This window comes from Neophocaena asiaeorientalis, unplaced genomic scaffold (genome assembly GCF_003031525.2).
Source record: "Neophocaena asiaeorientalis asiaeorientalis breed wild unplaced genomic scaffold, Neophocaena_asiaeorientalis_V1.1 scaffold293, whole genome shotgun sequence".
Lineage (NCBI taxonomy): Eukaryota > Metazoa > Chordata > Mammalia > Artiodactyla > Phocoenidae > Neophocaena > Neophocaena asiaeorientalis.
This window is the reverse complement of record NW_020173920.1, coordinates 693,134-720,913: the sequence shown is the minus strand read 5'-3', so window position 1 is coordinate 720,913 and position 27,780 is coordinate 693,134. Positions and strand designations below refer to the sequence as shown.

The following is a 27,780-nucleotide window of genomic DNA, read 5'->3' as shown; positions in this document are numbered from 1 at the left end:
AAAAAAGTCTTAAAAAAAAAAAAAAAAGAAAATGAGGATCCGAATCTGGCTAATAATACTTTGAGGAGTTAATTGACCCTTATCCTAAGTATGGTAGATGAGTCATGGTAGTACCAAGAAAAGGACAGGTGATAGCCACATAGCTGGTAAGCAGGAGGCAATGAAGTGAAATCCTTTGGAAATGGTCTTAGAAATGAAACGCTTGAAGTCTGCTCCAAGTTGGATCACTATGTTGCTAGTTGTTAATTTTCTTGAGTGATTCATTTCCCTTCTCTGAGCCTCAGTTTTTTCCACTTATACAGTGAAGGCATTGGATTGTATACTATCTTAAATCTATCAATTCTAATGTTCTTTTGTGAAATTGAAATTTAAAAAATATTTCCACTTCATGCTTTATGTTGTAAACATGTATCAGTGCTTTAGGACTTAGGGCCTTTAAATTGCTTCATGTTATCCGTTGTCACCAATCCAGTTGACAAGAACTCTTAAGTTCTCTTTCTGTGCATGCATGCTCTTTCTGAGACCAGCCCCCCCTCCTCTGCCTCAGTGTATCCTAAAACAAAACTGGAAATGTGTATAGTTTTGGATATCAGTCAAAATTACTCACCTAAAAGTATAGCTAAGGAAGTCATGACCAAATCCTGTAATAATTTAAAAGTTTCTTATTTCAGTTTTTTTTTTTGACTTCACTTCTGGTTCTAGTCATGTATCTTCTGCAACTGCAAAGGCCTCCAGTAAATTTCCTAGCTGATGCTTGGAAAGTATTTTCAAAGGAATACAGCATTCTTTCTTGGTATGTGTTGAAGAAAAATGTGGCAGAGGTTATAGAGAAGAAAGTGATGATTGGGACTGCAGTGACTAAGAGATAACCCTGGCCAGTCCCATAGTCAGAATACTAGTTCAATGGATAAGTGCTGGTCTTGTGAACCTAGACCAAATATTTTGAAGAACTATAAGTTGGGGAGTGTTTCCTGTTGGTTTTGGAATCAGTTTTGTATTCTGAAAGTTGAAGAGAATTTAATATCATGTCCATGTGGCCAATTTTACTGCAATATAAGCTATAATTTGTATAAAAAACAAGGTCTGTCAGCTACAATATACTTTTGGAAATATTTTAGCCAAGTATAAAGTACAATCATGATTAATTTGACACAACTTTCCCTAAATGAGTTGGCACAGTTAATGTGATAGAAAAGAGAACATGGTACATAAAAAAAATAAAAGAAAAAGAAAAGAGAGAGACTGGGGTTTTGCTGAAGGAGCAGAGATATTGTGAAGAAAATAGTAAACTTAGGTGAGTTTCTCTATAGTGTAACCAGTCTTAGGAAGACTGATTCATGCTGACTAATGCACAAGAAACAACATGCTGTTAATAGGTCAGTTGTCAGTGGGTGCGTTTGCACTGGGAGAGAGACTTCACGTGCTCCACTGCCACTGGAAATTGCCAGTCTGCTTTCTACAAAGGGTTTCATGTATAGTTCATAGAAAATTAAAACAGTAATGACATGCTCTCTTGGGATATGTGTAATTATTACAGAGAGGGTTGGGTATTTCTAAGGAATACTTGCCGAGGCTGAACTAAAATCTGGGTGGTTGCTCTTACCTTACCCCAGTGCCTGAAGATCCTCATGGTTCTCAGGTAACCATACCACTTACCTACTCATTTATTTATGAACAGATATTTATTGAGTATTTACTGTGTGACAGATATGGTTCTGGTCTCTGGAAATATATTGATGAATAAGAGAAACAAAGTTCCTGCCCTCATAAAGCGTATATTCTAGGTGGAAGGAGAATAAGAATTGAATCAGGTAGCTACTGTCAAATCCTTACTCTCCAGTTGTGGTTTTGGTATATTCTTTATCTGTCACAATATCCTTTTTTTTTTTTTTTTTTATAAAGGCAGCAGTTTCCCATGACACTCATGTCGCAGATTTTAAAATTACAACCCATCTTAAATTTCTCCTTTATTTGTGAATATATCTGAAATAGATCTTTCCACAGATGATCTTAAAAGGCTGAGATTGCTGTGGTATACACTTGCAATGTGAACGATGATAACTTCAATTCATTTGGTTTCTATTCTAAGCCTAGCATTGTGCTAGGCACTGTATATATAACATCTCATAGGCTCCTTACAATACTTTATAATAAGGCATTCTTATCTATATTTAAATGAAGCAACTGAGACTCAGAGAGGTTATATAAGTTGTCTTAAGATCACACAACAAAATGACAGAACCAGGACTTGAAGCCAAGTCAGCCAGACTCAGATTCAGGGTTTTTTTTTCCTACTCTACTATTCTGTTCATCATTTAGTAGGCAATGGCTACAGCTAGCTAATTTTATCCAACCTCAAGTTAGAGAAATTGTAAGTTTTTCTCTGGTTTCTTTGGGTAGAATCTGTTCAGGACACAGAGATCCCTATGCCTTGAGTCAGTCTGGTTGTATCACTTTTCTTGTCAAAATCTCTGAGACTTAATTTGTCTCAGAGAATGTAGCCATGTGGTTCAACTTCCTTTGCCCAAATCTTAAATATCCTCTAATGGTGACAGGAAGCTCACTAAGAGCAGAATAAGTAACTTCAACTGTGGGTGGATTGGAGGGAAAGATTTTCTTATATTGGGTGGAGAGTTGTCTCCTTAAAATGCCAGCATCTTGCCCCGAGTTGGTTGGGGGACTGCCACACTGAACAATTACAGTGTTTTGTATATAAAAGAGCTCTCTGGATATTTTATGGACAATTTTATTTTCTCCTGGGAATTACTTTCTCTAGATGCTACAATTCCATTCTCTTTACGACGTGTCACCGAATCACTCTCCTTTAGACAGGGGCCAGTAGGAGCTGAGGATAGCAATGAGACAGAATCCGCAGCTTAGCTAGAAGGTAAACATTTCACAAAAGGTATGCACATGATTGTGAAGCGTTTTCTATGGGGAAGAAAGAGCAATAGTCATGTAGGAAAGATTTTTCTGAACATAAATTTGCAGTTATCCAAAATTGCAGTTGAAAACTGTGTCCTTTAGGACCATCACTGCCCTTTTTCTGTGGATGCACATGATAAATGCCTTCTGGAATTCAATGCCAGGGAAAATGTGTTTGTCATGATGAATTGGTATACTTGTCTCAGTAATTAGAGCTTATACATAAGCAATTGTGGGGACTAGAGTGCAGTGTTAGGTTGGTACCTACATGAGGGGGCATCTTGTAGTATTTGATCCCTCAGCTATAGTTGGCACTGCAATCCTGTGTAGTGCTGCACTGCAGACTGCTGATCAGAACCCTGATCAGGTGTTCCTCATCATCGTGGGGTCCTCTCCATCAGGTGGGGGCAGGGTGGGATTTCCTTCAGATGTGTCTCGATTGATCTAGTGTGAGTCTTCTGCTCACTGGGGATTCAAGTTCTTCTCAAGCTACCTCATCTGACTTTGCATTCAGTCCCCAGGAGAAGGAAAAGTCAAAGTCTAGACAAGGTAGTCATGATGATGGTCCCAGAAATAGATGCCTAGCTCTTACCTAGACATAATGACTCACAGACTGAAATGCATTACAGAGGTCAGCTAGTTTAATGCCCCCCAATTTTGTGCCCAAGATCATACAACTGGTAAATGTTTGACAGCTGGAATGTAAATCCAAGAATTCAGACTCCAGAACCAGTTTTCTTAAACACTATACTATATTGCTCCATTTATAATACTTTAAAATGATAAAAGAAATGTGATATCCACACCATGCTTCCATGAAAAAAAAAAAACCCTGCAAAATTAAAACTTATCTGGAGAAAATTCCTACATTTTGGTATGTGTTCAGTGGCTCTTTTGGAGATATTTAATACTAAGATAGTTTAACTTTATAGTACAATTCTCAGAAAAAAGGTAACTTACATAAGTAAATTTTTCAGATAGCAAAGCTTATTCCTTTTATTTTTTAAAAAATCAATTAATTTATTTACTTTTGACTGCGTTAGATCTTCATTGCTGCATGTGGGCTTTCTCTAGTTGCAGCGAGTCAGGGCTACTCTTTGTTGCTGTGTGAGGGCTTCTCATTGCAGTGGCTTCTCTTGTTGCGGAGCACAGGCTCTAGGCGCGCAGGATTCAGTAGTTGTGGCTCACGGGCTATAGAGAGCAGGCTCAGTAGTTATGGTGCACAGGCTTAGTTGCTCCACGGCATGTGGGATCTTCCCGGACCAGGGATTGAACCCGTGTCCCCTGCATTGGCAGGTGGATTCTTAACCACTGCGCCACCAGGGAAGTCTCAAAGCTTATTTCTTTTAGTATAAATTATCTTCTAAACATTTTTTAAAAGGCAAAACTTATCTCTTTTTTTAAATGTAGTTTTTGAGTCTCATTTCTTTGGAGATTCTGAACGTATTTTACAACTTTGATTTCTCAGCGTCATTATTATTAAAAATTGTGTTGCACTATAAAAATACACAGTTCCACTCAGAGACCTGTTAAGGTGTCTGACACTATTTATTCCCAAATGGCCGTTATTTTGTGACTTTGGGGGATATGATATTTATTGGTTCGGTTGTTTACTTTTTCTCCTTAAAATTATTATTTCTCACTTTTTAATAATCTGTCTCTTTCAGTTTTCATTTTTTTCCCCTTCTAGACCAGAAGGCAACAACCTTCTTTTTTTTTTCTGAATTTTGAATTTTATTTTATTTATTTATTTTTATACAGCAGGTTCTTATTAGTTATCTATTTTATATATATTAGTGTGTATATGTAAATCCCAATCTCCCAATTCATCCCACCACCCCTGCCTCCTGCCACTTTCCCTCTTGGTGTCCATACGTTTGTTCTCTACATCTGTGTCTCTATTTCTGCCTTGCAAACCAGTTCATCTATACCATTTTTCTAGATTCCACATATATGCGTTAATATACGATATTTATTTTTCTCTTTCTGACTTACTTCACTCTGTATGACAGTCTCTAGGTCCATCCACATCTCTACAAATGACCCATTTTCATTCCTTTTTATGGCTGAGTAATATTCCATTGTATATATGTACCACATCTTCTTTATCCATTCATCTGTCGATGGGCATTTAGGTTGCTTCCGTGACCTGGCTATTGTAAATAGTGCTGCAGTGAACATTGGGGTGCATGTGTCTTTTTGAATAACGTTTTTCTCTGGGTATATGCCCAGTAGTGGGATTGCTGGGTCATATGGTAGTTCTATTTTTAGTTTTTTAAGGAACTTCCATACCGTTCTCCATAGTGGCTGTATCAATTTACATGCCCACCAACAGTACAGGAGGGTTTCCTTTTCTCCACACCCTCTCCAGCACTGGCGACAACCTTCTTCAGTAAACAGCCAGGTAGTAAATATTTTAGGCTTTGTGGACCATACAGTCTCTGTCACAATTGCTCAACTCTGCAGCTGTAGCATGCAACAGCCATAGAAAACACACGAATGAACAGACATGGCTGTGCTCCAACACAACTTTATTTAAAAAAGTAAGCCGTGAGCCATATTTTTGTCTGTTGAGTGTGGTGAGATAGCTATGTAGAGTTCTATGTACAAAAGTAACTAGAATTTTTTTTTAAGAGTAAATAAATGTTGTAGCAAGACTTAATGTGTTCCTACAAATGAAGTATACAATATTTTGTGCCACAATTTTATGTCAGTGATTTGGGGTACTTAGATGTCTTTCCCTCCCTTTCTCTATTTTTTGTATCTTTTTTTCAGGCTTAGGTCTATGTTGCAGATATTTGAGGTTATTGGATAAGTGAACTCCAGATACACTTGCTTCATGTGAAGGTGTGCGTGAGTGTGCTCACGTGTCTCAGGCATAGAGCTAAAGTCACTGGACCAGTGAAGAGCTAGATAAGATTGGTTTGATTCCCAGTCTATGAATTTTGAAGGGTTCAATATCCCCCACCCACACCACCAAATTTATGCAAAATTTCAGGGTGAGACTGTTTTTTATGGTCACCTCTGCTCCAAATTGAAGTCTGCCAAATTATCTCAGTACAGAGATTGTTTGGCCCTGTTCTGAAAATGTTTTTGGCCATTTCTACACCTCAGACCCCAGCCAGCTACTGTGTTTCTCACCTTTTCACAGTTCCTTCCAGATGACTTTGGAACTCCAAATTCTTACTTTGTCATGCAGATTAATTCCACTTTCTCTACCCTCACCCCCAGACTCCTCTCTGATCCCTCAGTATATTTTCTAGTCCAACAAATAACACACCATTATTTGTTTGCTCTGCAAACAAAAAGGAGCTCGTCTCCTTTAGTTGAACCATCCTCCAAAGCAGGGAATTAAAATTTTATGTAGAATTTTTTCCTTTATGGATGTTTAGAAGAATGATTGGTTGGATGGGTGGATGAATGGCTAGACAGGTGTCATTTAGTACTATAAATCTGGACTAATATTCCATGTGAAGAACAATACCAAATGTGGAAAACCCATATTTGGTTTCTTAATCTTGTGATCTGGGAGTTATTTAGGGTTATTCTTCAACCCTTGTAGTCAAAATACGTCCAATATGCTGTTTCGATTGTTACTTGCATTATAGAGAGTATTTTATTCGTTTCTTGTTTGTTTGCTTTTTAAATATCCCAATAATTATTTTATTACAAAAGGAGTCAAAATAGCATTCCCTGTGACAGTCAGCTAAATTATAGAAATAAAATATAAGATTATAAACAGCATAAGGTAAAAGGCTGGGACTCGAAGGAACTACATCGTATCCCCTCAAACTTAAAATAATAGGGTGCTATTTCTATTTGGAGGTATGTTCTCTAATCTCCAATATTAGAAAAATAGCTATTCCATTTACCTAAATATTTAATATAAGAATGGTTTATCTTTATCCATAATTATTATTATTCAGTCATATATTAATTCATTGAGCAACTCTCAACTGTCTGCAAAGAGTACTGAAAAGAATACAAAATAAGAAGATACATTTCTAATCCACTAAAGAGCATAAAACCTGCTTCAGGAAATAATCCAAATATGGTTAAATAATTATAGAAGAATAAAGAGTGCAACATATGAGAAAGTTAATTTTTTAACTTATAATTTCTGAGCACTACGCTAACCTAAAATTGGTATCCTTTGAAGTCTGCTCAGAGTGTTGAACTGGAATGAAAGCTAGTAATTATACTGCTTAAAATTTTTCTTAGCCTTTCTAGAAAGTATTTGACCAGAAAGATCCTGAGTAAAGTTAAAAAACCAAACAGAAACTGGTCATTTTGTAAAAATCCAGATTTATAAAGAGGAATGGAGATATGACATAGTACTTTGGCTTGCTTTGTCAATATTTTTTGTGTTCTATAGGCTTGCTTCATTCAATTTATTTATCCTTTTGAGGAAAATACACTGCCAGGAGTCACAGTACACAAAGGCAAAGCAGACACAGTATTGTTCCTTAAGGAATTTCTAGCCTAGAGGGACAAAAAAACATGCAGACAACAGAAGAAGGACGATGCTTTTGACTTCAGGCTCTATGGAAGAGTTGACGTTTGGACTGGCCCACAATGAAGTTGAATAAACTAAAAGAGATGCAGAGGACCTTCTTGGCTAAGGAAAGAAAATTAATAAAGGCTCAAAAGTTCAAAAGTCTATGTCCAAGTAAAGCACATGCAGGTTCACAGTGCATCCTCTATGGTTTCTAAATCTAAGAAGCTCTGAAAATCATTGTTTTCTTCTTAAGTTTGCAGCAAGCTTATTTGGTACCACAACATGACCTGAACTGACATGAGACTGTTTATAATTTTTACTTACTCCACTTATGAGAATCTTTGTAGTTTTTGCTGCAGATATATCAGTGTCCTTGATTATAAGTGCTGCTCCAACATACAGAGATTTTGCTAATATTTTATACATTAACTGTATTACCTTTTTAAAATACCACCTTGTGCCCCCCAAATCTGAATTATAATACGCATCCAGCAGCATGTATTTCAGATATGGGATTGTGGACCTGAAGTAATTATGGGTGGTGGGATATTGTAGAAACTGTGGTCAGAAAGCTAGAAAAAGATTGTGCCAGTTCTTGAATGCCAAGTTAAAGATGTTGGAAATTCTACTTTAAGCTGTAAAGAAACCATTATAAGCTTTTGAAGAAGGGAGTGAAATATTCAACAACGTTTTATCAAAATTAGTTTGTATTCCTGAGCGCACACTATTTTAAATTTCTTTCCCTAAACAATCACGAAACTGGGGATATTTTCCTTGAGTAAGATAATGATGTCAGATGAAATGTCTTTTGAAAATAGATATTTACATCCATCATTTGTTTCCTTGTGAAGGTGTGTGGGAGAAATAGGGTTAGAGAAAGCAATTTCAGATTGTGCTTGCAGCTTGCTAAGTGTCATGACACATAAATAGGGCCCGGGTTTGATGTCCCCCAAATGACTTTGCTTTGAAAATGCAAAAATTGCTTCTTAGAAGGAAAAAAAAAAAAAACCAAAAAAAAAATCCATCAGAAACAGTAATTTATTTATTTTTGTTCTTTTCCCCTTCAAACTAATTTATTCTAATTACGTTAAGAAAAGTAATTGAAAAATTAAGCGTGTGTGTGTGTGTGTGTATCTCACTCATAGTAAATCTTTAAACTCTGTCATTGGAAACAGGCAGCAAAAGTTTGGGAATTAGAAAATTGACTCTGGAAATTACCCATCTCAGTTTTTTTTTTTTCTTAGGATATCTGGATAGTTAGTTGGGCTCTCACTTTTCCCAAGGTTGTAATAATTGATCCTGGAACCCCAGGAATGAGTATATTTTATTTTCATGTTTAAAAATGTCATTTGAGGGGCTGGAAGCAGAGGTAGGAATATGTAATAAACTATGAATTGGTATACTTTTCAAAAAGAGTATTTCTTAGCTGCCATAGGGATATTACTAAATTCACTTCTCACAGTGGTGTTTCAATCCCTGGAAGTCTGTACAGGGAATTAGGACATTCCATCCAATCCATAGCTTATGCTTTTCCAGAAAATTTCTACATTTAATTTCAGAAGAACTGTAAATAATAATAGTACATTTACAAACATTTTATGGCTCTCACTAGAGTCCAAGTATGAAGCATGTACATGAGGCCATAAAAGAAGTATTTTTTGATGCTATAACCTCAGGAGTATTTGATGTTCGTATACATTTAAAAAAATTCTTATAAAAATAAAAGATGCTGATATTTTTAAACAAATATTTATTTCTGATTTTAAAAGTGTTCAGTGTTAGTCGCAAAAAAATTAAAAATACAAAAATGCAGGAATAGAAATCATTGACAATGTCTACTGAGTGTTTTAGTGTTCCGCAGGCACTGTGCCTCCAGCTTTACATACATTATCTCATACGAATCTTACCCTGTGATGCATTAATGTTCCCACTTTATATAAATAGAAACTGATGGCTAGAAAGTTAAGTGACTTGTCCATAGTCATCATACAGGAAGTGGTAGAGCAGGAGTGAGCCCAGGAAGTCCGACTGCAGAAATCACACTCTGAACAGCTGTACTCTACTGCCTCTGCTCAATTGCCAGTAACCACCAAACTAACCACTGGCAAATAGCCACCGTTACATTTTTGTGTGTATGCTCACAGACTTCTTTTATCCATTGAAATCTCTGTGCAGGCTGTTTTTTCTCCTTCAAGGTTGGTCTTTCTGATAGTTGAACCTAATGACTAATAAAATGGCTAAGGCATGATCTTGGTGCTTGCTAATCCAGAATGTAGCCCTGATGCTGAGTGTCTAGGTAATACCTTGGATTAAAAACAATGAATAAAAAACAGGGGTTCCCTGGTGGCGCAGTGGTTGAGAGTCTGCCTGCCGATGCAGGGGACGCGGGTTCGTGCCCCGGTCTGGGAGGATCCCACATGCCGCAGAGCGGCTGGGCCCGTGAGCCACGGCCGCTGGGCCTGCGCGTCCGGAGCCTGTGCTCCGCAACGGGAGAGGCCACAACAGTGAGAGGCCCACATACCGCAAAAAAAAAAAAAAAAAAAAAAACAAATAAAATAAAAGCACTCTCCAAATAAGCGGGCATCATGCTAACACCTCCTCCTAAGCAGAAGCTACTTATATTCCTCATCACGAGGTGTCAGTGATGCATCAGGCATGTGGTAGAAAATGGAAGGGGGACTGATTTTACAAATTTTATCTTCATATTCTTTTCTTGCCAAATATAAGAATCCAAAACATTGTTAATAACCTTTAAGTTTTAGAATCCATCTTTAAGAAAGATACTTGCATTTACATACTATAAATTTTAAATATAGGAATGGCCAGTGGGCAATTTATACCATGTCCTGATGAAAAAAAAAGCTCTCTTAAAATGTGCCAGTCCTTATTAATCAGATCAAAGATCTCGGAAAAAAAGGAGACAAGAAACTCTCATTTGTGGGGAGTCTATAAGTGCTAAACTCTGCATTAAACATTTCCTTTTCCTTTTTTTTCTCCCATATTTTGTTGCCACAGCAACTCGGCAAAGCAGGTCATTAGCCTCACTTTACAAATGAGAAAAATGAAGCTGAAAGAAGTTAATTTGTCCTTGAACACACACAGCTGGTAACACTGGGATTTGAACTGAGGAACATACAGCTCTGAAGTCTTAAATGTTTCCTATGATACAACCTTAGAGATCGACAATTATAATCTGTAGGACCTAGAGTGGCCGTCCATCCAAATTGGAAAGACAACTAAAATGGAAAGAGAAAAGGGAAAAGAAATCACCACCTAAATTAACTTTGTAGTTGTATACCATCTTGCTGAGGCCCAATTATTTTTCTTATAGAATTTTAAAAAATTGAGATGTAATTCAGATATTATAAAATTCACTGCTTTAAAGTATACGGTTGGGTGGGGTTTTGTATATTCACAAGGCTGTGTGACCATCATCACTATCTAATTCCAGGACATTTATATCAAAAGAAAATTTATATCCATTAGCAATCACTTCTTATGGAGTTTTGATGAAGCAAAAATCCTCAAAACCTTTCTTCTAAAACTCCAATTTTCTAAGATTCTTTCCTTAAACAAAAATGATTCTTAATTACTTATATACATGTAGGAGAAAAGTTATAAAAATAATGTCCCATAACAGATGATTGATTTTGTTGTTGTTGAATATATCTTTAAGTATGAAAAGGATAATTAATGGGAGAGTTTCCCCAAAGTTATCAATGTCAGAAAAATCCCCACCACTACCACTATCATCATTACCACCATTAATTGAGCACTTACTCTCTGACAGGCTGTATACTGACATATTCATTTTATTTTATTCTGATAGCAATCCTATTAAGTAGTTATTAACACCCATTCCATTGCGCAAATGAGAAAAACTGAAGTTTGGAGAAGTGACATCACCTATTAAAATGTCTGGGTTGAGAAGTAAACCCAGGTCCATGACGATTTGAAAGCTCAAGTCTTACCTACTGAACTTTCCACCAAGTGAGAGGAAATGGATCCAAAGAAAACATAGATCTAAAATGAAAGTAATAATGAGTCCAAATGAAAAATTTACATAAGCCAAGATGCTGAAGAAGGTTATCTAGTGCTAGCTCCTGCAAGCATTATCCCAACGATTTACATATCCAAAGGATTGGGTACTTGTATAAAGCTATAGAAACCAGATCTTTCTGGTCTTTTATTTTTTGTTATTTGATAATTAACCTATCAAACCAGAAAGGGAAACTAGTGTGCAGTCAGAAAGTATGAGACCTTTCAGATTGGTACTGTAGAAACCTCTTCTCCTAGGTCTTGGTCTGTTGGTCTTCCAGGATGATTGTGCTAGACTAGTCAATGAAATGGTTCCAAATGCTGCTTTTCTCTTGGCTTGAGTTTCTTTTCTCTCCTGTCAAGATCTCCTTTATTTTTATCATGCTTAAAACCATCTGGCAGGTGTGTAATTGATTTTCAGGCAAGATAGAATGCGTGACACATGTTGCTTTTGTATATAATTGCCACATAAGTTTATAATAAATTTGATTAAGGCCTTATCTGCAGGTGAACTATACGGTTAACTCAATCTTTGAAGAAACAGAATCATGTAACTAACCTGCAACTCTGGATGAAATTTTCAGTTCAATTCAGCAGCTATTTATTGACCTTCCCTATGTTTTGAGCAGAGTCTGTGTGTGGAGCAAGGTGGTAGTGGTGTTTCATAATGAATAAACTTCAGAATTACCATGAAAGGGAATAAATTTTCATGTGCAGTGTGTGTGTGTGTGTGTGTGTGTGTGTGTGTGTTGAGTGTGTGTGTCTGACGTGAGGAAATGTATATGAAACATATGCCCAACTAATTGTGATACAAGATATGATGTGATAAATGCCTCAGCTTTTCCTGATTCCAACAACTAGATTAACCCCCGCCCCCTACTTTAGACATTACAGCACTGTGTACACCTCTCCTTTTTTGCACCTATCACGGTTGCAATTGTTTGTATGATTATTTGGTTGAACTTTCAGTTGTATTTTGTAACTCTATCAGACATAAAGGCTATATAAATAATACAAATCAGAGATAACTGTGTAAATGTTCTATACTAAGAAATACACACAGGAGAGCCCCAGAGTGGGACATCTAACCTTGTTAGGGAAAGGTTCTGATGGAGGTGACCTTGGATTCAATTTTTGAAGAATGGCTATGTATTCACTGGGAGAAAGGAAGGAAAGAAGGAAGGGAGGGAGGGAGAAGGAAGGAAGGAAAGGGGGAAAGAAGGGCAAGGGGAAGAGCACGTGCAAAGATATACACATATGAAATAGCATGCCTCAAGGATATGAATGAAGTCAAGTTCATGGAGAGAGATGGAAGAAGGTAAATCATCAGTGGTCTTAAGACTGAGCTTAAATTGTTGACTTTATCTTCAATGCTATGAAAAGTTTCTGAAGAGCAAAATCCTCCAGCAATTTGAGTTTTAGGGGTGGTTATGTTGCCAGTGTGAAGGGTGACTTGAAGATAGTTGGACTGTCTTTCATAAGTGTGTTATAATAAGAAATGAAGTGATGAGGGCCTGAAAGAAGGAGGGCAGGAACAAAGAGGATGTGAGAGATGTTAAGGAAATAGTATCTGTAATAGAGGTGATGTAGCAAGAGGAGTCTCTGATGGCTCACAGGTTTTTGAATCTGGAAACTGTATAGATGATGCAGTCATATGGAGCTCAACAGGTTTCGGGGGAAAGACATATATCCAGCCATAGATTTGTTGTTTTGGAAGGACTTGTGAAATATTTAAGTGGAACCTTCCAGGAAAGCTTGGAAATATGTAATTAAACCTATGGAGGGATCTGATTAGCAGACACAAATCCAGGAGTCATCAACAGCCTAAGAAATTTAACGTGTAAGAAGATGCTCAGGAAAAGTAACGAGAGCAAAAAGATTAGAGGCTGCAAACCTGAGAAACAGTAATACTTGTAGGAGATGAACAGAAAGACAACCATGAGGTTAAATAGGGAAGTAAAGGAAAAACCAAGAGGAAAATTGTGTCTTTGAAGACATGGAGGAAGGGTTTCATGAAATAGAGAGTGATCAATAATTTTAATTAAAAAAATTTAATAAAAATAATTTTAAAAATTAAAAAAATATTTAATATATATAATTACTGTGTTAGGTAGAATTAGGACAGAATGTGTCCCTTGAATCCTAGTTTATGTTGATTTTATAAGGAAAACTTCAGTGGGGTAGTGTGGGCAAAAGGCAGCATTTAAGAGGTTAAGGGAGAATAAAAAGTGGTAAAGTGGAGCCAGTACATGTAGACTCCTTTTAAGGATATTTGTATGTTTATGGGAGGAAGGAAAGAAAGGATAGAAAGAGAATGCCCAGCTAGGAGGTGGGGTTGGAAAATTCTACATGAGGTTCTTGTCTGGTACATGCCAGTAGCATTCTTGGCCTTAAGCTGTGTTCTGCACAGGCACAAAGATATGCATATTTGTATATTTGTGAATGTATTTGTGTGTATAACAAGTACCTTAAAGGAAGCTAAAATATTCATTTTCCAAAGTACCACATTTCCATCAAACCTTCAGTATGACTCTAATCAATGGCTCCATTTGGCACTTTATCTCTTCCTTCCCCTGCCCCAACCATAGATCCATAACCACTTATATTAGGACAGTTAAATTTCACCATTATGAGAGTTAACCCGAGCCAGAAGCTAAGACAGTCTCCCATGCCTGTTCTGAAAGTTGACACTAATAAAACCTCATAGCTTACTATAAAAGCAATACTTATTTTATTGTTGTCCTGTCTTTAAATGAATGGCTGCCTCCTGCTTTTGGAAAGCAGACGATATGCAGGGAGAAAATTCAATTTCCTGGGAAGGGAAAAAATACCCTGAAATCATTTCTATGCATTTATAATATAAAATAACTTTGATTCTTACATTATTCTTACATTTTCAAACCCAGAAGCAGTTAGCATAGTACTTTGTAAAGAATATTGCCCTGGGAGGCAGTGTCCTGAGTTAAGAGGTGCAGCTCTGTCACTGGGAGCCAAGTGACTTTAGGGGAAATCACTCTTCCCTTTTTTGTCTTCTTTTCTGTTAAAGGATGGGGATAGATATCGCCTATCTTGGTTTGACTTACGTTAAAATTTTATTCCCTTAAATCCTGAATGAAGTCAGTCCACAAATACATTTCCTTTTCCTGTCTTTCGGAAGACTTCTGTTCTTGACAAATGTCACTATATTGGAGTGTGTTTATCCATCCTTTACCTTCCTCCTAGGCAACTGGAATTGCTCCTCTCCGCTTTGCTCTGACAATCATTTTCACAGGTTTCTATCCTTATCAACCTTATTTGTATAGCTATAGATGAAAAGGTCTGCATTTATTCAAAACAACTTGTTAAAGTGCTACTAGAAGAGAATGGAAAATGTCCAATGGTAGCAGCAAATCCCGATGTATTATTTATTTGAAGATTGGGGTCTGGCTGGGGAGGTTGGAGGACAGGCATAGATGTCGTATTTATTAACCTCACCTCAGCAGGTTTGATCAAAAAGTAATGTAAAAGCAACAACAGTATACCATGCGTGTTTTTGAGTCTGGTACAATAAGATATACCTATGGTGAACATGGGACAGAACTGGGGGTAAATATAGGGTCTGAATTCTGGTTGCTGGGTTTTTCAGAAGCAGGATTTATTCTTAATGGAGGCAGTACCAATTAAGTGTGGCTAGAAAGTAAGGTGGTAACATTTATTAAGCATTGGGCATTCAATATTTAAGTGAGAGATATCTCCTTCAGTTCACCTCAAGTTTCTTAATCTATATGAAGCTTTTTCTAACAGCTTACTTCCCACCCTCAAAGATAGAATGAACCACTCACTTCCTTGTGCCTTCACTAAAATCTGCAGTACTACCAGTGTGGCAAAGCTGTGTTTTACTTCTGGTTTAAACACCTCTCTTCTTTTTTTTTTTTTTTTTTTTTTTTATTTTTTTAACATCTTTATTGGGGTATAATTGCTTTACAATGGTGTGTTAGTTTCTGATTTATAACAAAGTGAATCAGCTATACATATACATGTGCTCCCATGTGTCTTCCCTCTTGCGTCTCCCTCCCTCCCACTCTCCCCCTCCCACCCCTCCAGGCTGTCCCAAAGCCCCGAGCTTATATCCCTGTGCCTTGCGGCTGCTTCCCCCTAGCTATCTACCTTACTACGTTTGTTAGTTAAACACCTCTCTTCTTTTGCTAGCTTTTTAGGGTAAGAAGTTAGTTTTAGTTTCTAAATAATTGTGGGGAGGGTGCATAAATGAGTGAATGGGTTAAAAGATATCTTGAAACTTTACTCCCTTTTTCCAATGACACTGACCTTGTTTTGAACTCCTATCTCAATTTTTTTAAAATTTTAATTTAATATAGTTTAATTTAATTTCAATGCCATCTTCTTTACCTGTTCATTCATTGCTGGACTTTTAGGTTGTTTCCATATCCTGGATGTTATAAATAGTGCTGCCAACGAACATAGGGATGCATGTATCTTTTCAAATTGGTGTTTTCATGCTCTTTGGATAATTACCCAGAAGCGAGGTTTCACTTTTCTTTACATACTCTCCAACATTTATTTCTCGTCTTTTCAAAGATAGCCATTCTAACAGGTGTGAGATGATACCTCATTGTGGTTTTGACTTGCATTTCCCTAATAATTAGTGATGTTGAACATCTTTTCATGTGCCTTTTGGCCATTTGTACATCTTCTTTGGAAAAATGTCTGTTCAGCTCCTCTGTCCATTTTTAAATTGGGTTGTTTGTTTCTTTGTTGTTGAGTTGTATGAGCTCTATATAGTTTAGATATTAATCCTTTATTGGATATGTGATTTGCAAATACCTTCTCCCATTTGGTAGGTTGCCTTTTCATTTTGATTATAGTTTCCTTTGCTGTGCAAAGCTTTTTAGTTTGATATAATCCCATTTGTTTATTTCTGCTTTTGTTTCCATTGGCTTTGGAGTCAGATCCACAAAAACATCATTAAGGCCACAATGCCAGTGAAGTTATCACCTGTGTTTTCTTCTAGGAATATTATGGTTTTATATTCAGGTCTTATATTCAAGTCTTCAATCCATTTTGAGTTAATTTTTGGGTATGGTATAAGATAGTGGTGTAGTTTCATTCTATTGCATATGGCTCTCCAGTTTTCCCAATGTCATTTATTGAAGAGGCTGTCCTTTCTCCATTGTATGTTCTTTTCTCCTTTGTTATAAATTAATTGTTCATGTACTTGTGGATATATTTCAGAGCTCTCAATTCTATTCTGTTGATCTGTGTGTCTGTCTTTATGTACCATTCTGTTTTGATTACTATAGCTTTGTAGTATGGTTTGAAATCAGGGAGCCTGATACCTCCAGCTTTGTTCTTCTTTCTCAAGATTGTTTGGCTATTTTGGTTGTTTGTGGTTTCATACATATTTTAGAATTATTTTTTCTAGTTCTGTGAAATATGTCATTAGAATTTTGATAAGGATTTCATTGAATCTGTAGATTGTTTTGGGTAGTGTGGACATTGTAACAATATTAAATCTTCCAATCCATGAGCACAGAATAGCTTTCCATTTATTTGCATCATCTTCAGTTTCTTTCATCAGTGTGTCTTATAGTTTCCAGTGCACAAATCTTTTACCTCCTTGGTTAAATTTATTCCTAGGTATTTTATTCTTTTTGATGATTGTAAATGAGATTGTTTTCTTAATTTCTGATTGTTTGTTATCAATGTATAGAAATGCCACAATATTTTGTATATGGATTTTATATTCTGCAACTTTACTGAATTAATTTATTAGTTCTAATGCCCTTGGTGAAGTCCTTAGGGTTTTCTCTATATAGTATCATGTCATTTGCAAATAATGGCAGTTTTACTTCTTCCCTTCCAATTTGGATCTGTTTTATTTCTTTTTCTTGCCCAACTTCTGTGACTAGGGCTTCTGATACTACGTTAAATAAAAGTGGCAAGAATGGGCATCCTTGTCCTGATCTTCGAGGAAAATCTTTCAGCTTTTCACTGTTGAGTATGATGTTAGCTGTGGGTTTGTCATATATGGCCTTCTTATTGTTGAGGTACATGCCTCAACATATACCCACTTTGTTGAGAGCTGTTATCATAAATGGATGATGAATTTTGTCAAGTGCTTTTTCTCCATCTATTGAAGTGACTGTATGATTTTTTTCTTCATTTTATGAATGTGGTATATCACATTGGTTGATTTGTGGATGTTGAATCATTCTTGCATCCCCAAAATAAATCCAGTTGATCACGATGTATGATCCTTTTAATGTATTGTTGGAATTCTGTTTGGTAATATTTCACTGAGGATTTTTGCTTCTATGTTCAAGAAGGATATTGGCCTTTAATTATTTTTGTGTGTGTGGTGTCCTTGTCTGGTTTTGGTATCGGGATAATGATGGCTTTGTAAAATGTGTTTGGAAGACTTCTCTCATCTTCAATTTTTTTGGAAGAGTTTGAGAAGGATAGGTGTTAAATCTTCTTTGACTATTTTATAGAATTCACCAGTGAAGCCATCTATCTGGCCTTGGGCTTTTGTTTGTTGGGAGATTTTTGATTACTCTTTTAATCCCTTGATTAGTAATTGATCTATTTGATTTTCTGTTTCTTCATGATTCAGTGTTAGAAGATTGTATGTTTCTAGGAATTTATCCATTTCTTCTTGGTTGTCCAATTTGTTGGTGTATAACAGTTAGTAGTAGTGCCTTATGATCCTTTGCATTTCTGTGGTATCAGTTGTAACTTCTCTTTCATTTCTGATTTTATTTATTTGAGCCTGATCTCTTTTTTTCTTGATTAGTCAAGCTAAAGCTTGTTGATTTTATCTTTTCAAAGAACCAGTTAGTTTCATTGACCTTTCTTCCTGCCTTCCTTCCTTCCTTTCCTTCTTTTTTGTCTCTAGTTCATTGACTTTCACTCTGATCTTTATTATTTCCCTACTGCTACTGATCTTGTGCTTTGTTTGTCCTCTTTTTCAAGTTACTTTAGGTGTAAAGTTAGATTGTTTATTTGTGATTTTTCTTGTTTCTTGAGGTAGGCCTGTATTGCTATGAACTTTCCTCTTAGAACCACTTTTGCTGCGTATGAAAGATTTGGGTATGTTTTATTTTTGTTTTCATTTGTCTCTAGGTACTTTTTGGTTTCTCCTTTGATTTCTTTGATGACCCATTGGTTTCTGTGTAGCATGTTGTTTACTCTCCACATAATTGTGTTTTTTCCCTGTTATTGATCTCTAGTTTAATATCATTGTGTTCCTAGAAGGTGCTTGATAGGATTTCAGTCTTCTTGAATTTATTGAGACTTGTTTCATGACCTAATATGAAAAGTAGGCTGTTAGATTTCCTCACTATTATTGTATTGTTTTCAGTTTCTTCTTTTAATTTTATTAATGTCTGCTTTCTATATTTTGGTGCTCCTATAGTGGGTGCATCTATATTTATAAATGTTATATTATCTTGTTGTATTGACCCCGTATATCATTATGCAATGTCCTTCTTTGTCTTTTTTTACAGTCTTTGTTCTAAAGTCTATTTTGTCTGATATGAGTATAGCTACTCCAGTTTTCTTTTCATTTCCATTTGCATGGAATATCTCTTTCCACCCCTTCACTTTCAGTTTGTGTGTGCCCTTACTTCTATAGGGAGTCTCTTATAGGCAACATACAGATAGGTCTTGTTTATCCATTCAGCCACTGTCTGTCTTTTGATTGATGAATTAATCCATTAACATTTAAAGTTATTATTGATAAGTGTGTACTGATAGCCATTTTGTTAATTGTTTTCTGGCTGTTTTTGTAGTTCCTTTCCTCTTCTCTTCCCTTGTGTTTTGGTGGTTTCCTGCAGTGTTATGTTGAGATTTCTTTCTCATTTTCTTTTGTGTATTTACTATAAGTTTTTTCCTTGTTGTTACTGTTAGGCTTACATATACTGTCCTTTGTAAACAGCAGTCTGTGTTAAGTTGGTAGCAACTTAAATTTGAACACATTTCAAAGCTTTATCTTTTAATTCACTGCCCTCACTCCCATTTTATACTTTTGAGGACGCATTTTGTATCTTTTTATTTTATGCAACCCTTAACTAATTTTTATATTTTTAGTTAATTCTACTACTTTTGTCTTTTAACCTTCATGCCTGCTTTATACATCACTGATCCACTATCTTTATTACATATTTACCTTTTCCAGTGAGATTTTTATTTTCATATTATTAATTATCAAATATTAATTAGCATAATTTCTTTTCAGATTAAAGAAGTTCCTTTATCATTTCTTATAGGGCTGGTTTAGTGGTGATGAACTCCTTTAGTTTTGCATATCTGGGAAACTCTTAATTCCTTCAATTCTGAATATTAATCTTTTGGGGTAGAGAATTCTTGGTTTGAAGTTTTTTTCCTTTCAGCATTTTGAATATGTTATACTGCTTCCTTCTGGCCTGTAAAGTTTCTGCTGAAAAATCTCCTGATAGCCTTATGGGGCTTCCCTTGTACATAACAAATTTTTCTCTTGCTGCTTTTAAGGATTCTCTCTTTATTCTTAACTTTTACCCTTTTAATTATAATGTCTCTTGGTGTGTGTCTCTTTGGGTTCATCTTAATGAAACTCTCTGGGCTTCCTGGACCTAGCTTTCTGTTTCCTTCCCCAGATGAAGAAAGTTTTCAGCCATTATATCTTCAAATAAATTTTCTGGGCCTTTTTATCTCTCTTCTCCTTCTGGGACCCATATAATGTGAATGTTATTCTGCTTGATGATGTCACAAAGGTCCCTGAAGGTATTTTTACTTTTTAAAATTCTTTTTCATTTTTCTCTCTCTCTAGGTGAGTTCTATTGCTTTGTCTTCCAGCATGCTTATTTGTTCTTCTACCTCATCCAATCAGCTATTGGACCCACTAGTGTATTTTTCTGTTCAATTATAACTTCTGTTTGGTACTTTCTTATATTTTGTTGAAGTTCTCACTGTGTTTATCCAGTATTCTCCTGAGTTTGGTGGGCATTTTTATGACCATTACTTTGAATTCTATCAGTTAGATTGCTTATCTTCATTTAGTTCTTTCTCTGAAGTTTTGTCTTATTCTTTCAATACAATAGGAACATATTCCTCTGTCTCCTCATTTTGCCTAGTTCTCTGTGCTTACCTCTTCCATGTATCAGGTAAGTCAGCTACCTCTCACATTCTTGAAGGTGTGGCCTTATGTAGGAGATGTCCTGTAGAGCTCAGAAGCACAATCCTGCCTGGCCACCAGAGTCATATTCTCAAGGGGTGTCTCCTACATGAGCTGCATCAGCCCTCCTATCCTGGCAGGGCCATGGCTGCTGCTGCAGTGCTCTGGTGGGAGGGGCTGACCTAGTCACCCAAGCTTTTGAAGAGAAATTTGGCAAGAGCTAACAAAACTACCTGTATACTTACTTTTTGACTCAGCGTTCTCATTTCTAGGATCTATCCTGAAGATACATTTCCAGCAATATGAAAATACTACACAAGTTATTTATCGCAGTATTAATTGCAATTGCAAAATATTGAAAATAACCTAAATGCCACTACATAGCAGAGTGTGTGCTATTTTGTGCAAAAGAAACCTATGGAAGATAAATCAGAAATTAAAAAGAGACCAGTTACCTATAAGGGGTTGTTGGAAAAGGAGGGGAAGGAAGGGGAAATGGGAATAGGACAGGAGGATGAGAGTGTAAAACTTATTGGAGTATACTTTTTTGTAGCTTTCACTCTTAGAACCATACAAAAACATACCATGTTTTACATATTCAAATAATAATAAAGTAATTAAATAATTAAAATCAACCAATATGGAAGATAAATAATAACAAAGGAACCTCACTGGATTACAAATGAATAACTAAACCACACTGAAGAGAATGGAGAAGAAAAGAAAAATCTATCAAAAACAAAGTCGATAATAATATTTTGACTGTATAAGGCTAAAGACAAAAACAAATGTGCATCAATCCTGTACTCTAGTAATAAATGTGTTTCTCACAAGAGTGCTGGTTAGGAATTCTGTAACTACTTTAAGTACATACTAGGATTGAATGAATAAGTGAATATATTATAAATAAAAGACTATTTACAAATAAGGAAAGGGCAAAGACTAAAATGGAAATTGTGATGTTGGATTGGAATCATAGGTATTAACCATCTATAGCTATATCTATACTTATCATGTATAGATATCTATTATTTATTTATGTATGGATATATCTACACATAGATATTTCTACATATAGATATCTGTATAGGGAGAAATATATATTTATCAATAGAAATAAATATGATGGATGTGTATGTGTGGGTTTGTATATATGCATATATTTCATAGCTTTCTCCACTGAGAGAACCTAGGATCAATGACACCCCAGTAACAATGGGCACACTAGCACCCCGATCTGAGTTCCTAAATACTATTTTCCAATAAAAAGTATTAGACTCATTTGAGAATGAGTTGATTCCAGAGCTAGGGCTGGAAAATAAAAGGTAAACTTGGAATATCTTGTGATGCTAGAAAATTAAGGAACTGCTCATAAAAAAACACCAGAGCCAACCAAAAGGATCTCCTGAAGGCTAAAGTTGAAACAATTTGAAACACAAAATAAATGATAGTATTGGATTATAATGCATAGAATAAACATTCCTGAGGCCATACTGATACAAATAAATACTTGAATAAATAAATAAGTGGGGGAGAATTTACAGCTCTTGCAGAAGAATTCCCATTACAATAGAAATAATTAGGAAAATACAAAGTTACTATTAGGGAAACAGCACAATAATAATTACTGCAAGCAAGTTCCACCAATGGATGCTAACATCAGTGGATGAAAGTTGAAGGAGAAACCGGATATTAGCATAGCCTCAGAGTTTCTTCTTCAAGATATTTATCAACCATAAATGAAAGTAAAATATAACTTGACAGTACAGAAACCTAGCAGACACTACCTTAACCAAGTGATTGATGTTAATAACACTAGTTGACATCATGTAGCTCTTGATAAGATCCTACCGAAAAGGATACATCACTTCTGTGGCATTCTTGCTGAAAATGAATAACTGTCGACTAATCATTAGAAAGCATCAGACAAGCCCAAATTGAAAGACATTCCACAAAATATTTGATCAATATTTATCAGAAGTTTCAAAGTCCTGAAAGACAAGAAGAGACTGGGGGACTGCCATACACTGAAGGATACTAAGGACACACAACTAAGTGCAGGGTGGATCCTAGTTGGATCCTGGAATAGGAAAAGGGCATTGGGGGGAAAAAACTGGTAAAAATTCAATAAAGTTTGTAGTTTATTTGATAGCATGGTTCCAGTATAAATTTTCTGGTTTTGATAACTATACACTGGTTATGTGAGTTGTTAATAGTAAGAGAAGTTGGGTGAAGAGTATATATGAACTCTATTTTTTGCAACTTGTCTGTAAGTCTCAATTTATTTCAAAATAAAAAGTTTAGAGAAGAATAAATAGAAGAACAACAAATAAAAAAGGAACAAGAGGAATAAGATAACAATAAAAAAACCTCATGCATTGCTTTTCTGAAAATAGTTTAAAGTGATTTTAACTTATTTGGACCATATATGTCATTAATAAATAAGTTTGCTGCCAGTGACTGTTTTTATCACATCTGATAAGATTGATTTTCTTGCTTTCTTTGTCTGTTGAGGCTGCTATAACAAAAAGTGCCTTAGATTAGGTGGCCTAAACAACCAACATTTGTTTCTCACAGTTCTAGAGTCTGGGAAGTCCAAGATCAAGGCACTAGCAGATCCAGTGTCTGGTGAGGGCTTGCTTCCTGGCTCATAGATGGCCATCTTCTCCCTGTGACTTCACATGGTGAAAGGGGAGAGAGAGCTCTCTGGGGTCTCTTTTATAAGGGCACCAATCCCATTCATGAGGTTGAAGCTTCCCGAAGATGCCACTTCCCAATACCTTAGGGGTTAGAATTTGAATATATGAATTTTAGGGAGATATAAACATTCAGTCTCTGATAGTAGCCTATAAAAATTGGATTTGAGGGTATTTCTAAAGACATGAGATACAGACCTGGTTTTTATCCTGGCAGTCGGTGGACTAGACAAATAACATAGAACAAAGATACTGTGTTAGCTATTAGACTGGTTTTCATCTTTCAGTTTATATGTTGGTTTGGTTTCTTTGTGAAATAAAGTTGCTTTCCTTTTGATAGACATTTTGACATTAATGTACTCATTAAAAGTTTTCGGGCCTGGCAATACTCTTGAGTATGCTATTACTGATTCAATATAGGCTTCCAAACAGATACATACATTAATTGAAGAGCTGATGCCAACAGTCAACAGATTCCTATGTTTAATAAGAACAGAAATAAATTGCCACTTAAAAATCTCAGAACTTCCTCATACAATTATTAATTTATACCATCTGTGAGTAAATAACTCTTTATAAAATGAAAAATTTAGATACTAAGAATTTAAATAAGTTCACCTATCATTATGTACCAGATTTCCCAATCCCTCTCAGAAAGTGATAAATGATTTCATTTTGAAATTACACTGGCGAGTCACTTGCTAGAGTTGGTCCAAGGTCAATAGGAAAACAGAAAGAATACCTAACTTATGAAATTTTAATTAGAGACAGATAATTTAAAATTTGGTCATTATATATCTTCAATTTAAAATTTAAAAATATAATTGCCAGTAAAAATTTCATTTTGGCTTATGGAATAACACACAGAAAGCAGAAAATTTCCAAGTTTTGATTAAACTAAAATATGCTCTTTTCCTACCATCCGTTGTGCACCTGGCTATTACTATTTGCTTGTTTTGTCTTGCTTTTGGATGTTATGGTACTTGTAAAAATGCAGTCTCCTTATGTTCTGCCCAAGATACTTAAGGAAGACTACATATCTACATACCTGACTGTGAAGCTGGATGTCACCTTAGGAGTTGTTTTAACAAGCATGTACATGAAAGTCTGATAAGGGCAAAAATCTTTATTTTTTTAAAACTAACTCTAAGTAATACAATTCAGTTGATCAATTCCCCTTTATACCTACTTCAATCAAATATCCATAATTTATAGTAAGAAAATATTTTGAATTTAAATGTTATGTGCTCACTTTGGTGTAATCTGAACTCATCTGAGAGTTCAATAACAAAAAATATCTGTAAATGTGATCCCCCAGTTTGTTTTCCAAGTACTATGATGATCCACTTTCTTTGCGATGAATATACCTGGCCATAAGAATCACTGTGACAGCTGCTTAAACAAGACAGCAGGACATTTAAGTATTATTTGTGACAGAGTTGGCTTTCCTGCCCTGTTTTCTAAGAATTTATAGTTCTCAAAAAAAAAGAAAAAGAATTTATAGTTCTGTTAAGGAGACAGAACTATAATCAAATAAAAGAGCCACTATGTTAGACCATTCATGTGCACCTAGAACCCAGGGCAGTTGATAAGAGCACCCTATCTTGTGTAGATAATTAAAACCTTCAAAGCTCTTTCACATGTTTCACCTCATTGAATCCTTGCAACAGTCTTGCCAGGTAGGCAGAAAGGCTTGTTGTGAATATGAGAATTGATGCTCTAGAAGTCATGTGTGTTTTAAATCACATGTGGATTTGCTTGCTCTGCCCAAGTGCCTTGATAGGGGCCTCATCCTATTCCTTTGCTACGTTTCAAGGAATAGCTTTTCTCTCAAAGTACAAAACAGCTCTAGGCATTGGGTTCCAGAGCAGGAGAGCTCTACCGGAAAGCTTTCTGTCTCTGCTGCAGAAGGAAAGACTATTTTTAGATGTTTTCCTTTTGCTAATTATCTCCCTCTCCGTGGGGAATTTCTATGGGTAGAATCCCCAGATGAGCCAAGTTTCTCACTAATTCCTGCAGAGACCAGAAAGACAAAGGCCATGGCCCAGCTTGCCCTGGAGCCTCAGAACCTCTCCAGTGATGACAGTGTGGTGGCTTTAGCAAGTTCTTCAAGGACTGTGGAGCCCACAGAGCTATGGTGATCACACTGAACAAGGGGACTAAGGGGCGACTGGAAGGAAGGTCTGCACATATCTTCTTGAGTCGTGGAACCACCCCAAATGACCTTGCCTGAAATGGACGCTGGCATTCATGGGAAGGTGGGAGTGATGGAAAACCCTACAGGTTGAGGACTAAGGAATAATAATTGCTAACACTATTATAGCACTTATTTTCTATCAAGTTTCTTTTTTTTAAACACTCAACAAGGGGTATAGAAGGTAGATGTTATTATTAACTCTTAAGAGATAGGGAAACTGAGGCACAAAGAGGTTAAGTGATTTGTTCAAGGTCACGCAGCTAGTAGGAATTTTCACTGTGGCTGCCTGTTGTTGGTGTCTGTGCTTTTAACTACTTGCTGTATTGCTGTGTCCTCTAAGGACCCTTCTTGCCCTGAAATTCCTGATAGGGTGGAGTCCGATCCCAATGCCAGCATTCTTTGTATGTATCACTCATAAGACTTCTTCCAAAAGGTCAATGATGGCCTCTGAGAAGGAAGGAAGGAAGGAAGGAAGGGAGAGGAGAGCGGAGGGGATAAAGGAAAGGAAAGGAAGGGGAGGGAGGGAGGGAGGAAGAAAAGAAAAGAAAAAAGAAAAAGAGAAAGGCAAAGGATGATGGAAAAAAAAAAAATCGAGATCTTTGGACCCAAAGGGAAGCTCCCTAGTCATCTTTGGGGCCAGTTGGCAGAGACAGAGCCTAACAGAATATCGCATCAAAGTTAAATACTGCCTATGTTTTCCTCTAAGAGTTTGACAGTGTCTGGCCTTACATTTAGGTCTTTAATCCATTTTGAGCTTATTTTTGTGTATGGTGTTAGCTAGACCTACTAGAGAATGGACTTGAGGATATGGGGAGGGGGAAGGGTAAGCTGTGACAAAATGAGAGTGGCATGGACATATATACAGTACCAAACGTAAAATCGATAGCTAGTGGGAAGCAGCTGCATAGCTTGGGGAGATCAGCTCGGTGCTTTGTGACCACCTAGAGGGGTGGGATAGGGAGGGTGGGAGGGAGGGAGACGCAAGAGGGAAGAGATATGGGAACATATGTATATGTATAACTGATTCACCTTGTTATAAAGCAGAAACTAATACACCATTGTAAAGCAATTATACTCCAATAAAGATGTTAAAAAAAAAGTTAAATACCGCTGTTGTTTTAAGAGTTCCCGCCTCATCTGTCTCCTGTAACTCTGGCCGTCCCTTCTGGCCTGCCTTACTCCACCTGCACCTGCCTTCCCGTGGCACTTGTGCTAAGCTTTTCCAGGAGTCTGGGAGGCACGGGGACAAACAAGCAGCTGCCAGTTCTCTATTCTGCACCCTCTTCCCCGCCCTGATTTACGGAGAGAGAAAGTGACGCCCAGGGTGGTATGTAACTTACCCAAGGTCACAGAGCCCGGATCAGAATATCCAGGTGTCCAGACCCCCACCTCAGCGCCCGGCCCATGCCTAGAGACCCCTTCGCTCTCCGCGCCTGAATCCAAGAGCTTTCTTTATTTCACATCCCCGCCTCCCCAGCCCCACCCCCCAGTTCCCCGGAGTCGCTTCTGACGCTCGGCAGCCTCCAGGGTCCAGCCCTTCCTGCGGGCGCTTCCTTTCTGCCGGATTCCCACGCCGGAGTCGCCCTTGGCCCGCGCGCAGCCCGCGGGAGCGCTGCCTTCCGGCCCGGGAGCTCCTTTCTGCGCCCCGCAGCCCCGCACGGCGGGGGCACAGAGGCGGGCGGGCGGCCGGGGCTCACCGCCCGACGCGGAGAACAGAAACTGAGGGGGTGTCCCGAGCCCCCAGGCCAGAAGGCCAGGGACCCCGGGGACACCGCTTTCTTCCCTCCCTGCGCCCGCACCTGGAAAGGGGCAGCAACCCACGGTGACGTCCTCCGCGCAGCCGGTGCGCTCACCCTCCAGCCCGCAGCCCCGCCGCCTCCTTCGGGAAGTCCCAAAGTGTCACGGTCGAGCCCGCTGGGGTGTGGCCGCGCCTCCCGCTCCCCCAGGGGCTGTCCCCAGCCGGGCGGCCGTTCCTACTCCCTGCCCGGCCCCGGCCCCGCGTCCGCTGTGCTCCTGCCCTGGCCCCGGCTCCGGCCCCGCCAAGGTGCGAACCGCTCTCCGCCCGGGACGCACGGACCATGGATTCGGGATCCGGCTTCCCAAGACAGGCCGCCTTTTGGTTGGACAATTAGCGGAGGTGGGCGGGGGGGTTGACCATCCCCACACACGCGCTTCTCCATGAAGATTCTTGAGCTTTCTTTGAAGAAAGGAGTGCATATGCTGCAGTGTCTCTGTGGAAGGAGCCTGAGGTCCAGCAACAGCCTAAGTGGTGAGAAAA

General features: G+C 37.5%; 1 protein-coding gene across 2 annotated transcripts in view; it reads left to right on the top strand.

Annotated features, from left to right (window-relative positions):
• The window catches only part of FGF12 (fibroblast growth factor 12), a 538,040-nt gene that overhangs the window by 161,440 nt on the left and 348,820 nt on the right, over window positions 1-27,780 (top strand). Inside the window, exon 1 of one of the 2 annotated variants that reach the window (XM_024752119.1) lies at window positions 27,681-27,771. The exons of the other annotated variant lie outside the window; for it this stretch is intronic. Coding sequence (XP_024607887.1) covers window positions 27,681-27,771 — 91 coding nt within the window. Of the gene's footprint in view, window positions 1-27,680; window positions 27,772-27,780 lie in introns of those variants that run through there. 2 annotated transcript variants of the gene reach the window in all.